At 32.3% G+C, this 14,342-nt stretch overlaps 2 protein-coding genes and 1 long non-coding RNA gene across 3 annotated transcripts; 1 reads left to right on the top strand and 2 right to left on the bottom strand.

Moving 5' to 3' along the window:
* Positions 1 to 2,895: 2,895 nt before the first annotated feature.
* On the bottom strand, positions 2,896 to 3,148 carry LOC133327518 (uncharacterized). Its single transcript, XM_061536036.1, has one exon. The coding sequence runs from the start codon at positions 3,130 to 3,132 to the stop codon at positions 2,896 to 2,898; it is 237 nt and encodes a 78-aa protein (XP_061392020.1). The 5' UTR covers positions 3,133 to 3,148.
* A 28-nt stretch (positions 3,149 to 3,176) lies between these two features.
* LOC133327520 (uncharacterized) lies at positions 3,177 to 3,438 on the bottom strand. The gene is made up of 2 exons (XM_061536039.1): positions 3,347 to 3,438; positions 3,177 to 3,276 (listed from the first exon to the last, which is right to left on the bottom strand). The coding sequence occupies exons 1-2, from the start codon at positions 3,391 to 3,393 to the stop codon at positions 3,177 to 3,179; spliced, it is 147 nt and encodes a 48-aa protein (XP_061392023.1). The 5' UTR covers positions 3,394 to 3,438.
* Positions 3,439 to 13,046: 9,608 nt separating this feature from the next.
* Positions 13,047 to 13,444, top strand: LOC133327521 (uncharacterized). Its single transcript, XR_009754258.1, has 2 exons — positions 13,047 to 13,177; positions 13,372 to 13,444. It is a non-coding gene; the product is annotated as an uncharacterized LOC133327521 (long non-coding RNA).
* Positions 13,445 to 14,342: the final 898 nt, after the last annotated feature.

Below are 14,342 nucleotides of genomic sequence, written 5' to 3'. Positions count from 1 at the left end.
AACACTTCGAATTTAACCGGCTTTTTATATTCGTTAAATTGTCATGCATTGGCGACGTGTTGTTTGTCGTTGTGCGTTATATGACGCTGACGATCGACGATGGCTTATGTGATCGTTTACTCGTTTCTGTATCTAATCGGATTGCGCCTAAAATTCAAATGAATTCTAAATAAGTGATTCTTCAAGTTCTAGTTATAAATTGCAAATGCACTACAAAGTTTCAGAAAATCGTCAGATAGCAAATAAACACATTGTAAGTAAATTGTAAATATTCAATGAATAAGTTTGAATAATCTAACTTATATATTCGATATATTACGAAATAAATAAGGGAATTACATTAGATGATTATACAAAATATGGATTCACTTATATTGAAAATGAACAACCACTAACTAAAAATATTTACTTGTAGTGTACAACGCAATTTCACTCGTTTTGTTGTTACTTCCTCATGGTTGCTGCACAATTTTATTGTAACAATCTGACTAAATTTAAATGTCAAGGTATATACACTTTGACCAAAATTTGCTTGACATGAGCCAAAATATTTACATGGAATGAAGATCAATTACACAGAATTTAATAAAAAAAATAAACTTGACTTTTACTAACATAGCAGCTGATGATAAAAACGGAAGGTATTAGTCTCACATTCATCCAAATGGGATGTAACTTGGTATTATGGGTTCGCATTGCGTAGGGCATATTCTCACCAAAAATTATTAATTTGGGCCCACTATTTGAGGTAGCCCCCATATAACGGTATCCCCTAATGTTGTTTTTTTGGAGATATTGCTCGTGTTTTCAATAAAATTGGCTGTAATTTAGTATTTTGAATTCACTTTGGGTTTGCAAGATGTAATAGTTTTTGGTACATAGCAAAAACTATTACATCTTTTGGTAGTTTCGGCATTTTGAGTACCCATTTCAATCAAATTGACTATAATTACAATTTATTTAAGGTATACTATGTATATAAGACCATAATACATAAAAAATACGATTGTAATTTTTCATGATTTCAGCTCTATTGGTTCGCCTAAAATTCAAATTGTACCAAATTTAGTACCATTTAGTAACCATAAATATAAATTGCTTAAACTGAATCCTGACCACAATCCTACACCCCTACAGTGATCCTGACTCCAAATTTCATTTTCGCCAGCTCGATTTGCACCTCGAAAATAAATTTGCACCAAATATAGTACCATATAGTACTTTTCGTTCACATAAGCACACGCTTTCAAAACCATCTCCTTAAATGGAAACTACATCTCAAACTTAATTTATACTGCAAATTTCATGTTTTTGCGCTATCCGCTCACATGCTACGAAATTTAATAAATTTTCGTACTTTTCGGATAGTTATAGCTCGAAATTCCAAAAACCATTTGGTACATCTATACTACACCCCATCAACGACTACCAACCCAAATTTCAAAGTTCTAGCTCCACCGGTTCGTCAAATACAAATGGTATCACAATTAGTATTTTTCGTACCGTTTTAGTACGAATTTCCAAAAACCCAGCATTATCTGTCACATTTGGACCAAGAGTAACCCTCACCCAAAATTTCAAGATTCTAGCTTCAGTCATTTCTAGCTTCAGCGTTGATGAATCGTTAAATCAGCCAGTCAGTCAGTCAATCACAACTCTAAATCGGTACTCTGAAATCGGTACTCCCTATTTCATCAAACTTTGCACATCGTAATATTTCTTCCAAAGTTCGAAGATGAGGAATATTGATCCACCCCTTCTGATATCTCTGCCACAAAATGGTCAAAATTATGCAAACAATTGATTTTATAATATCATGCGAACGGACTATCCGATTCAAACCAAACTTTGCCCGAAGATGGGACCCATTGGTATACTCTTTCTGATACCTCCCCAACAAAGGGTCAACATTTTCAGTTTTTATAAATCCAATATCCTTTACCAAGCCTAGATCAAGGCCTAAGGTGGGATTCGTCGATTTATACTTCAGGTCCCCCCAAAGAGTAAATATTTGATAAACTTGATTTGATTTAATTTGGAGCTAATTGCATAACAGATTTGGTCAGCTTTACATCTAAAACCTTTTGTTAAAAATATATACATTATACAAAGCGAATAATGAAATCTGTGTGTAATTCCGAAGAACTCCGCAAATCATAGGCTGAGGGTTTATATCTGTCGGCGACACCGATTGACACTTTTTTACTTGTTTCTATCACTTTAAAAACATATTGCAGATACTTCGAGTGTAACATGGAGTATGGTTATGAAAATATACTTCATTATATGATTATAAATAAATAAAATTAATTATTTATATAAAACACGTGTCAAAAGACATCATAGACATGAACATATCGATGTAGACCTATAGCCCTTGGGCTATGGCAAAACATTGATAATTGATATTACCTTCAATAGAACGAATTGCGCAATAGGGGAAATTGTTGTATGGGAACTAAGTAACCCGGTTTTTAATACCATGAAGAATATATGTACTTAGACTTTTCAACTTGCGTTAAGGAATAACAAGGAGAAATGTATTGATTCAGCAACAATTATTACAATATTTTCCGATGATTTGTTTAATGGATTGTCTTGACTTTCTTAATATTTTTTCTTGCAGAAATACAAATATTTTTCCAAACTGTTTGATTCAGTTTACATTTTGAAGGTATTATTACTTCTAATAAGAATTTGAATAAATCACATTATTCTTAGATATCAAAATCTGTCCCATTTCAATTCATAAGTAAACACTCATGTGCTAAATAGAATTAAATAAAACAAATCAATATTTCGTTTAAAAATTCTAATGATTATTCATGGATTCAATATGAAATGAATTAGTTACACTTTGGTATATTTCAATTATAATTAAATTTCATGGTAACTTCAACAGAAATGTAAGCTGTTGAATTGTTCACGATTATTCTTGATCATATCATTGTAATACCAAAGATTTGATGACGATGTAGATCCAATTGGGCGGTTAGGTACATCCAGAGTATAGCCTATACGAGGACTTGTGGATAAGTCATGTTTATTAGCCGATGCAGACAATGAGTTGCGTAGGGGACTGACATCAATGACGGGGCAGGATTTGCGAGATGAACGATTCTTATGGACCATATTGACAATGTTCAGATGGCTTGGTTACTGGAGAGAAAATATATTCAGGGCACACTGTGTATACGGGTTAGCACGGAAAATTCTAGGATGTTACCGCAATTGGAGGTACGGGAACCTTTTTTCGATGACAAATGTTTGGAAAGGCTGCAATAGAAATATAAAAATGCCAGATTAGTGCTTAGTTACGGGCAGACTTTAATTGTATGTAACTCACCTTAAATTAGCGTTTAATTTAGCTTTTGTGTCTGCTCGGTAATTCATTGACACAATAGATTTTCAATTATTTAAAAGTGAAAATTTTCATAGAAATTTCACTTGGAAGAATTTGGTTGGAGAGAATGATTTTTGTTTTGATAGTCAAATTGAAATGATGATCGCTCTCTATTTAACCGGATTATATATTCAGTAGATTGGCATGCATTAACAATACTTTGTTTTGTTTGCGTAATTTGCCGCTTGTTTGTCTGATTGTTTAAGCATGGCTATAGCTGAGATGTAGCATTTTAAAATTTATTAATTCTAAGAAAACAACGCGTCTGGTTTCAGTGTTCAGCTCGCAGGTGGGAAATACTATATATTAAAATTTTTGTAGGATTTGAATATATATTTCATTTTTCGGTTGTATAAAATACTATATTATATGACAGGTAAATGTAATAGGCTGCGGAAAATTACTGCTAAATATATATAAATAATTTGTTTTGTTTTGATTGAATTTTATGGTAGTAAGTTGCACCCGAATTTGGGTCACTAATTTTACTGATAGTATTTTTTTCTTTTTTTTGAGTTGCTATTTCCACAACTCAGATCGAAGACCAAAACTATGATGGATTTTCAATACTCTCTGTCATATGGGTATTAATACTATTAATAATATACCTCATCAACATATCGGTTCTTGATCCCACCTTAACTTAAATCATGTTTAACCCTTTCAGTGTCAAAAAAATTTTTTGTCGGAATAAAAATCTAAAATTTTGTACTTAAAATCATATAAAGGCATAGAGTTTAGAAAAAAGCAATTTTCATTTTAACCCTCAGACAGTTTCGTCTGTTTTTCAGCAAAAACAAAATCATCAATGTTAACGGTACATAGGATAAGCGAAAAATCGCAAAGAAAGAGAGAATTTTTAAATGACGAATATATTCGACAAAAACACTGAAAGGGTTAAAGGATGGTATTTTTATCCTTTTGGTACTTTCGCCGCAAAAAGTTAAACATGTTCCTGAAAAATAATTTTATATCATTCCAATGGGGTATTAGATTTGATTCAAACGTTGTATAAACTTATACGGTTTCCTAACCTGAAGATCGGGACATTTCGGTCCACTCATATGTTTACCAAACATATTGGGTCACTTCTTCTGGTACATTCCCCCAAAAATAGACAACTTTTTACACCCTCAGCCTTATGGTATATACAATTTTATACGGTGAAAATGTGCCTTTTCGAAATATTGGTTTTAGAACCCATGTTTCTTTGGACCAAATCCGATTCAGAAAATTTGAAGTCGATTTATCCGTTCCTCTGTCTGGCCGGCTGGTCCGCACGAAGGGAATAACCGATTTCATCTAAACTTTGCACATCTTAATATTTTTTCCAAAATTAGTTCAAGGTCGAGGATGGGAAATATCGGTCCACTTCCTCTGGTACCTCCCCCACAAAATGGTCAAAATTGTGCAAAAAATTAATTTTATATCATGTAGGAAGATGGGACCCCTTTCCTTCTGGTACCTCCCTCACAGGCGGATGGAATGTCTGATTTGAACCAAACTTTGCACAACCTATTATTATATTATTATCCACTACTTGTGGTATATATATATGATATGAATTGCAAAATCTATATGGCCCAAACTTGTCATATTTTGAGGGTTGCAGATAGATTCATCTCCTGTTATACCTTCAAAAATTGAACAATATATAAAAAAATGATAATTGTAATAAAACGTGAAATTAGTCTCCTTATTAACTACAAAACAAAAAGACACTTGGTCAATACGATTTTATTTTTTTAAGGACATCCATATCTACTTTCAAGTTAGGCACAAGAGTAATATGTTTGTATGTATAAGTGTTGTTTGTTTGTATAATGAATATAAATCTGCTTTAGACTGTTTTGTTATATTATTACGGTTGCTGTTTGTATTTTTTTGATTTTTGTATGCAAATGTGGATGACTGTTTCCAAGAGCTTTGTTTTGGTTGTTCCCCTTTTATCCAATTTCTCTGTTGTTTTTATAGCTGTTTATAACTGACGCATTTTATCTTAATCATCCCCTCCACCCTTGCCATCAACGTATTTTGAATTTGTTTTAACACAAATAGTAGGACCATAAAACAAAGATTTTGATGATTGGTTTCCACCGTCATCAATTGGCCAATCGGACGTCATAGCTGGGCTTATGACGTTATTCTCAAATTCATGAAAGTGCTTTCCAAACAAAAACACACATTCTCACTGCTAAGAATGAACGTCATGATACAATAAATATATGTATACTGTGCATAATGGAGGCAAATATAAAATAAATCTTTAACTATGATACATAGTAGTGAAACAGTTTATTTCAGTGCATTATTAACTAAAAACACATCTTAAAAATTGTAATTTTATTAGAATTATTAAAGGGAAATCCCAATTCTAAAGTTTCCTATTATAAAAAAAATTAATCATAACGACAGGTTATGGTAGTTTCCATTAATGCAAATTTCTGTTCCAAACAACGATATATCTTACACCTGCCCTTATAAATATTTAACAAAAAGTGAATGAATCCATTAAACACAATATATTGGCTACTAAATTAAGCGACTAAAGCAGAAATCTCCAACAAGTTTTTAATTCATCTGTTTTATGTGATCGCCCCCAAATAACATTTGCAAAGAACACACAAAAACGTTACTCGCATCACGTCTCATAACGACCAGACAGACAAATAAACAGCCTGAGGATGAATTCAATGAAATATTTTTGTATTCCAAATCTAAATTAGCCCATGTTTTTTATGATCGGTTTTTGGGTTCGAAAACAATTCTAACGCATAATTTAATTGTACAAAACAAAGAGACTAGAAGTATGTAGAATAAAACAAAATAAGATTTTAATTGAAGCTATTGAATTATTTATTATTGCCAAAAAATTATTTTAAGTCTGGTCAAAGATAATTTGGTCCAAAAACAGTATTTCAAGGTTAAAAATGCAATTGTTATGATTTTAAGAATTTCGGGGTGTTTAAAGTTTAATATTTCTATTCAGAATTTTATTGTAAAAAACATTAGAAATGATAAATTTCTTTCGTTTTTGACTATCTTAAATTATTTTGAGGCACTTAAGTTTGGGAATTGATGTTTTGGAGGATTTTAATTTATTTTTATAAAGTCAACATATCACATTCTTATATCGATAATATTTGTCTAATATTGACCTAGGTTCAATATTAGACAAATATTCATAGTTATTTTTATTGATATACGTCTCAGAAAATATAAAAATAAACCGGTTGAATCACAAAAAGTTCGTTTTATTTTATTGCTCTTATATAAAAAATCCGGTTTTAATAAAACTAACTTGTAATCATTTTTTATAAAATAAAATCCTAATTACACTAGATAACAATACAATTATCAGGGTGTTGTACGGATCTTTATACACATTTGGTTTAGTACATTAATAATGGTTCTATATTTAACGATCACCCGCTAAACTCTAAAATATAGAGAAATGCATATTTAACCCCTTGAGCCCCGAATTTTTTTCCTCAATCTTAGAACAAATTTCTGTTCATGGATTTAATGCAACTATCCTAAATAGGATATTGACAAAATTCGACATCGCTACATCATTGCATTCGGGAAATACAGTACATTCTTTCAGAAAAATTAAAGTCCAATATCAAGAAACCCAAATGCAAAATCGACAGGAAAATCATTTTAAATTATTCTCTATATTCTGTTTTACAAGAATCAACAATAGCTCTGACCGCAGAGTTTGTACATTTCGAATACGAAGCGATTTAAATAATTTGGACTGTATACACAAATTAGTACTGTACACATGTTGCCCTCTTCTCTATATTAAAAAGCTCATAACTTTACCAAAAATTTGAATTTTTTAGATTTTGTAATATGTGTCGTCCATAATCAGATCTTGACAAAGAATTTATATCTACTAGCTGTATAATATATATAAGCTGTAAGACATTTTGTTGCCTGTGGGCAACATTGGGCCATAAAGGGTTAAATTAATTTTTTAGTTTTCAAGCGAACCTGATGGGTTTTCAAGCGATCAATATGGTCTAAGCTGGTGAAGTATTACTTGTTATGAGGTGTGAACCCAGGATCAGTGATACAGATGAAAACTGTTTTTTGTTTTTTTTAACGTTCTTGCCAAATGGATTTGTTAAGGAACAAGAGTTGGCTGTTGCCCCTTTACAAAAACTTCCCCTCTGCACTATGGACCAGACATCCCATTTTGGCTCTAATAAGAGCAGTATGTTTATAACATAAATATCAAATATAAGGTTTTCGAGGACGCTGATTACGATTGAGCAAAAAAAAAGTAAAAATTCAATGGAGAGGATCGAAAATGATTTCATTGATTCATTTTTGAAAAATATTTTGAAGAGCTATGGCCTATTTACAATAATCATTCAGCAAATTTTATAAATTCTAAGATTTTGACAGAGTAGTTAAATCCCAGTGTATTTAGCAATAGTATATAATTACAATTTTAAATAAATATTGTGTAAGAAATTGGAGATCTAAAACATGCCTTCTTTTCAGTCTTCTGATTACGTCTGAGTCATCGAATAAGCTGATTGCAAGGATGTTTGAGCAATGGCTTAATCTGTCTAAATATAGAGAACTATACTTTTTGATTTCTTCTTTAATTTGATGATTTTTTAAATCTCTGTGAACGATGTTATTATGAACAAACCAAGGAGCATCCGTAACCAATCTAAGCGAAATACCGATTTACAGCCAATTTGGATTAAGAAGAGACCACTATCTTTCAATTAAATTATCAGTATGCTATGGCAGTAAAAGTTAATTTTGTTTTATTTTTTATAACGACTTTCTTATATTATAGGCAATAACTCTTAAGCTTATGAACGGTCGCAAATTTCTGGACAGAGAACATATTAAGGTGCATTATATTATTGAGATTTATATACGAATTTTTTGATGATAATCTTCAAATGACAAATTATTTTCACTTTCATTATAATCACCAGCTAACTCCACGTGTTAAATTAACTGCCATTTCATAAACTTTTTTCAAATAGGAATTATATTGACTAAACTTTGAAATTTTGACTTTGAGCTTATGTCATTTGTAAACCGTGACCCAAAATGTTATAAAATTTTACTGGTTTAAAGTTCAAAGTCTGCAGATTTGAAATATATAACGTTTTTCTGTTCTATCTGAAATTGACTAGGATTCGTACCCCGTACCCATCGGTTTGCAGTCTGGCAACTAGGGATAAGTAAATCGACTTTCGACTAATCGATTTTTGTATTGAAAAGTCTAAAAGTCGAAGTCGACTTTTGACCTTTGAAAAAATCGCAAAGTCGACTTTTCAAGATCGACTTTCGATTTGCTTCATAAATTCTTGGTTAATTACCACAAAGCGGAAATTGTCCAAAAATGAAACACTCCAGAGCAACTCCAGACAACAATTCTTATAAAAAATTAAATTTTTAGTCGATTTTATTAAGTTGGTAAAAGTCGAAAATCGATTTTGAACAGGTTTGACAAAATCGAAAAGTCGACTTTTTAGTCAAAGGCAAAAATCGAAAAGTCAAAAAATCGACTTTTTGGTCAGAGGCAAAAGTCGAAAAGTCTTTTGCGCTCGACTACGTATCCCTACTGGCAACATCAACTTTGATATATGATAAAGCTTCAAAATATCCCGAATCATGGCGGGGATATGTCAAATCATGGACCAATAATTATAATTTTCGGCATAGATATGTGCGAGCTTTCAATAATGTCGTAGGCCAAATTACATCCATTTCGGTTGGAAGTATATTTCTTTCAAAATACCAAATAATGGCCGGTATCATTTGTAATACGAAACGTTCTAGGACTAGGGCAATGCTAGTGCAAAATTCTAAAATGTTTTTTAAATATTGCGATTTCTACATACATACGGACATCGCTAAATTGATATAGAATTTTATTCTAATCAAGAGAATATATGTACGTTACGTTACATGAAACGTTATTTTGATTAAAATACAAGAACAGTCTGACCAATTTAATATAATAAAACTGTAGTAGAATCTCATACAAAAAGCCAACAATAAAATAATTTATTTTATATACGAAATATTAAAATAAATTAAATCTTGCAAAATTAGGCCGTGGCAACCATTCAATATTTGACCTCTTTAACAGGGAAAAAATGTTGTAAGTTAGTTTGTTATTAAAAGAGTCGTTAGTAATGGAGAAAGTTTTGAATATTGTAAACTAAAACTACAATTCCATTACTATCCATCAATTTCCACAACAAACTAGAAAATCATGCAATTGTCGTCTAATTGAATATACAAAATAAAATGATTTTCATTAACATGAAAAGAACAGCATTATATGCATATACAAACACAACAACAACAAATGCACTAAAAAAAACGATTTACTTAAAATTTAAATATATTTATATTTTCCAATTGGCCAATGTGACGATATAAAAAAAACAAGCAACTTTTATAGTGAATTGAAGTAATGATATGCGTCTTTTATCTGGTCTGGCCGGCGTGATGAAAAGTACGAGTTTCATTGCATCAGCCAATTCTTCCTCTCTCGTTATACTACCTTTGTTGTTGTTGTTTTACAAAGAAAATATTTAAAACAGAAATATCAGGTTATTCGACAGTTGACAGCAGCTTCAAGTTGAACACAGTAGCCGGGAGAGGGGTGGGTGGTCGACCAAATATTTACTACTCAGTTTGAAAAAAAAGTGTAACAAATGTTGGAATCTTTTAAAGAGTTACATGGGACTTTAAAAAGGTTCTCAATAATACCGAATTAGAAACTCCCATTGAGCCATATAGGAAACATATATTCGTATCTCACATTGACATATGTCACTCCTCTGTAATGTCATATATATACAGATCTTTTAAGACTTTAAATGGACTGGCATATTTTATATGGGTGCAAGCTATAGACATCAAACAATACTCCCCATATTTTTTCTTCCTAATTTATGTAATGCCCCAATGCTAGATCGAAATACTCCGATGCGAAGTATAGATTTTAATCTTATTCACACACTCAAAAATAGTTGTAGCATAGTGTTATCAAAATTCGTTATCGTTGTTGAAGACAATACTAAAATTATAGTACCTTGGCAACAAAATAGTTTATCTTCCAAATTTGAAACTTGTTCCTTAACTATTTGAAGTAAATCTTCTTTGGAGAAGTAACAAAAATAATAATAATTAAAAATTCCCCAATATAAATTGTTATATAATTCTAAGTAATAATAATGTTAATTGTAGACCAGCTTCAATTATTTCAGTGCACTTGTCACACAAATATATATATTTTTAATAGTGTCCTTGAGACAATAACAAAATTTTGAATTCATACTCAAAATAACAAAATTATAATGACACAATGAAAGAACCAGTCTGACCGTCTGGGATTTCAGACAGTTCAATAAATTTTTAATATCTGCTAAAATGAAATTTAAATCTGTTTATTGTTGATACACGTTTTGGCACCACTTTCTCTGTTGTATAGATTAATGCAGAATTTAAAGGAATTTTGCAAAGATGAATGCCACTCAATATCAAGAAGACAAAGCAATTAAATTTTTTTGGGGAAATACAATTAGAGATTGATGAAAAATAATTTAAATTTATACAACAGAGAGAAAGAGAGACTTGAAAATATATTTTAATATTGCACGTATTTAATACTGGTCTACTGGTAAAGATATTGATTGTATTATATTCTTCAAATATGCACCGTTTGTTTCCATTTTAAAGGAAACTTCAAACTGCCTCTCTCATAGAAGTCCCGCTCTCTATTTGCAAAAATCTCTAGTAGTCGATTTTCACCATCCTCCCTAGATACAATTTTTTTTTATCATTGAAGAAATTTTGCTATGCAAGAAAAATATGATAATCGCTTGGTGTCAAGACCGGACTGTATGGCGGATGCATTAAAACTTCCCAACCAAACTCCCGAAGTTTCTGGCGAGTCACTGTAGATGTGTGTGGCCTAGCGTTGTCTTGGTGGAACACAACACCTCTCCTGTTGGCCAAATCCGCCGTTACTGGTCAATTGATATCTCAAACGGTCCAGTTGTTGACGATTAGCGTTTGGCCATATGGAAGCAATTCATAATAAATAATCCCCTTCCAGTCCAACCAAATGCATAGCCAAACCTTCCTGGTCGTTAGTCCTCGTTTGGCAATCGATTGAGGTGATTCACCGATCTTTAACCACGATCGTTTTCTCACAGGGTTATCGTATGTGATCCATTTCTCATTTCCAGTCACCATCCATTTAAGAAATGGGCCTATCTCATTCCGTTTGGCCAAGGCTTCGCAGATGGAAATTCGATCCATCCTATTTTTTTCTGATAATTGGTCTGGCAGCCAAACATCGAACTTCATTTTGAATCCAGGTTTGTGTAAATGGTTGAAAACAGTTTTATGGTCGATTTTTTGATCCTTGGCGATGTTATGACTGCTAACATGTCGGTCAACTTTGATAATTTCTCCGATTTCCGACATTTTCGACGACCGGCCTAATGGATTTATTTTTCCCCAACCTAATATGTTCAATTTGTGTCTTCAGAGGATAAATACCTCTTCACATAAATACCTTTTCAGTTCACTGTAAACAACACAACACATGGTCGTACGCCGTATCGTACTGAGAAAATATACCATCTGATATTTTCATTGTCAGAACGATACCAGGCCAGAAATAAACATAGTATGATTTGGATAGGTTTATAAAAATGTTTGTTTTTTTGCAGTGTAATTATGAGAAATGAAATAATTTGAATCTTCTTTATATAATAACTGTATGTAAACAAATCGGCAATCCAGTTTTTGTTTGTTGTCAATGTATGTCATAGCAATATGCCAGGTTGAATAAAAGCAAAATATCATAGGTGATGCGCTTTTTCTAACACCTCAAAATTTCCAAGGGGAACATTGACCCGAAGATAATCTGGAGAACATTTATGACTAATTTTTCTTCTCATATTTATTAAACATTATCCCATATAATCAAAAGATAAACATCAAAAAACTCCACAAGCAACTCATTGTGGTTTCATTTCTATTTTAAGTCAGCGGACGTGAGCAGTAGCAGGTTTTTCATATGTATTTTAAGCCAAGTCGATATTTCAGCTTAATGGCAGTTCACAACAAGTGTAGCGTTTAAACCCGTTCCCGCAAAGCAGACAGACAGACACATTAAAATGTGTTATATGGCAACATGTCGATAAACCGTCTAAGAAAACAAACGCGAGCAAGTCAACAATTTTAAGACACAGAGATTGGTACTCACAACATTTGTTTTGAAGGAAGCAACGAAGGAATGTTGGTTGCAACGTTAATAAACTTGGAATCGCTTAGCGAAGCGCGAGACAGGCCAGGTGTTAACTGAGTGCATTTTGCATCTCATTAGAACGAATCGATGTTACGAGTATTGCGCACCGATGCAATGACAACGGGGACTATTTAAGCCCAACGATCGTGAACTGAGAGCATTAGTTGTGGTTCAAAATTCTCCAAAGAAAGTTGCAAAACAACAGCAGCAACAGCAGCAGTAACATTTTATATCAGCTTTTGGTTAAAAAAAAATCGCAAATTTCAACGTCAGTTCCAGCGACAAGGATATTCCATTGTCATCATTAACGGATTACTGCTGTCACATATTTCGGATTACTTTCGGATTATCAACCAATCGACCACAACTGTCTGTCGATTTTTATTTTACATATGTTAAACTTCAAAACGATTGGTGTCAATGTTTAGACCCCTAGCAAGGAAGTCACTTAAACTACGGTGAGTTGTGGTGTGACCAAACTTTGAGCGATTATACGAATGCGCTATTAATCGGAAACATGGAAAAATTGTGTCAAATTGGCTCTTATTAATCTTTGAAATTCCAATCACATAATAATTAGAAACAAACCGATTTACAATGTGAAATCATTTATCTAATTTGATTATATTTTTTTTCTAATATTTCCTCGCAGTTTAACTAAGGATCTCGCAAACCATCCCGGCTCTCGAACTGGCAATTCGGCTAATGGTCTAGAGCTTAAAGTACTAACCCATATTAAATACGTTCCATGAAATAGGCTGCAATCCGACGTTAAACCAATTGGACTGGACAACTCACTACCAACGGCTCAACACTTTGTTTTTTTGAAAAGAAAAATACTTGCACCCAAAAAAGAAAACGAAAACTCCTGTTTTTTACAAAAAAAGTTACCACTACAACAAAACAGCAAAATGGTTTACACTAATCGCACTGAGAAATGCATCTCCTCCCAAGACAATCCCGGAGTAAAGGCTTCAGCAAATGCCAACTCCAAATACCAAAGTTCGTGTGGGTCAAATTATAGCAGCGGCAGTGCCAGTAGCAACAAGCCCACCAACAATGCTTGGTCGAAGAACGCCTCGGAAGCGGATAAATGGAAGTACAACAATATGGTGCGTGACAACCGTGATAAATTCAACAGCATGCATTTTTGTTAATTAATTTTTAAAAGATCCTCATTGTCATTCTAAAATTTTATTTACCTAGCCATAATCATTTTGCATTTAGATAGAAGCAGCCTAGTGTAGATCCTTAGTAACGTAGTATTTTTTTTATTTTTTTATTGTTTTGTAAAAGAGCAATCATTCTAGAATGTTTATAGCTTTTATGTTTATTAATGTTTTATTTGTTGTTATCTTTGAAAATTGTGACCAATAAAGCTCTAATTTTAAAATAATAATAATAATGTTTTTTGTTGGGCAAAATTTAATGAAAAGGATATACGTAGATTTGGAGTTTCCGCATGGAATTATTCTACAGCGAATGATTTTTAATATGGGGCATTTAAGAAATAAGTGGTCCTATGACGACAATGTTTTCCAAAGATATTAGTTTCGGGTAAAATAAATCCATTTTTTATATGAACTATAGGACTATATTCGTGCACAGTTTTGTTGTATGATT

This window comes from Musca vetustissima, unplaced genomic scaffold (assembly GCF_032173495.1).
Source record: "Musca vetustissima isolate MV318-11 ecotype Yass unplaced genomic scaffold, APGP_CSIRO_Mvet_v1 utg1154, whole genome shotgun sequence".
Lineage (NCBI taxonomy): Eukaryota > Metazoa > Arthropoda > Insecta > Diptera > Muscidae > Musca > Musca vetustissima.
Note: the sequence above shows the minus strand (reverse complement) of the source record. Positions and strands in the feature narration are given on the sequence as shown.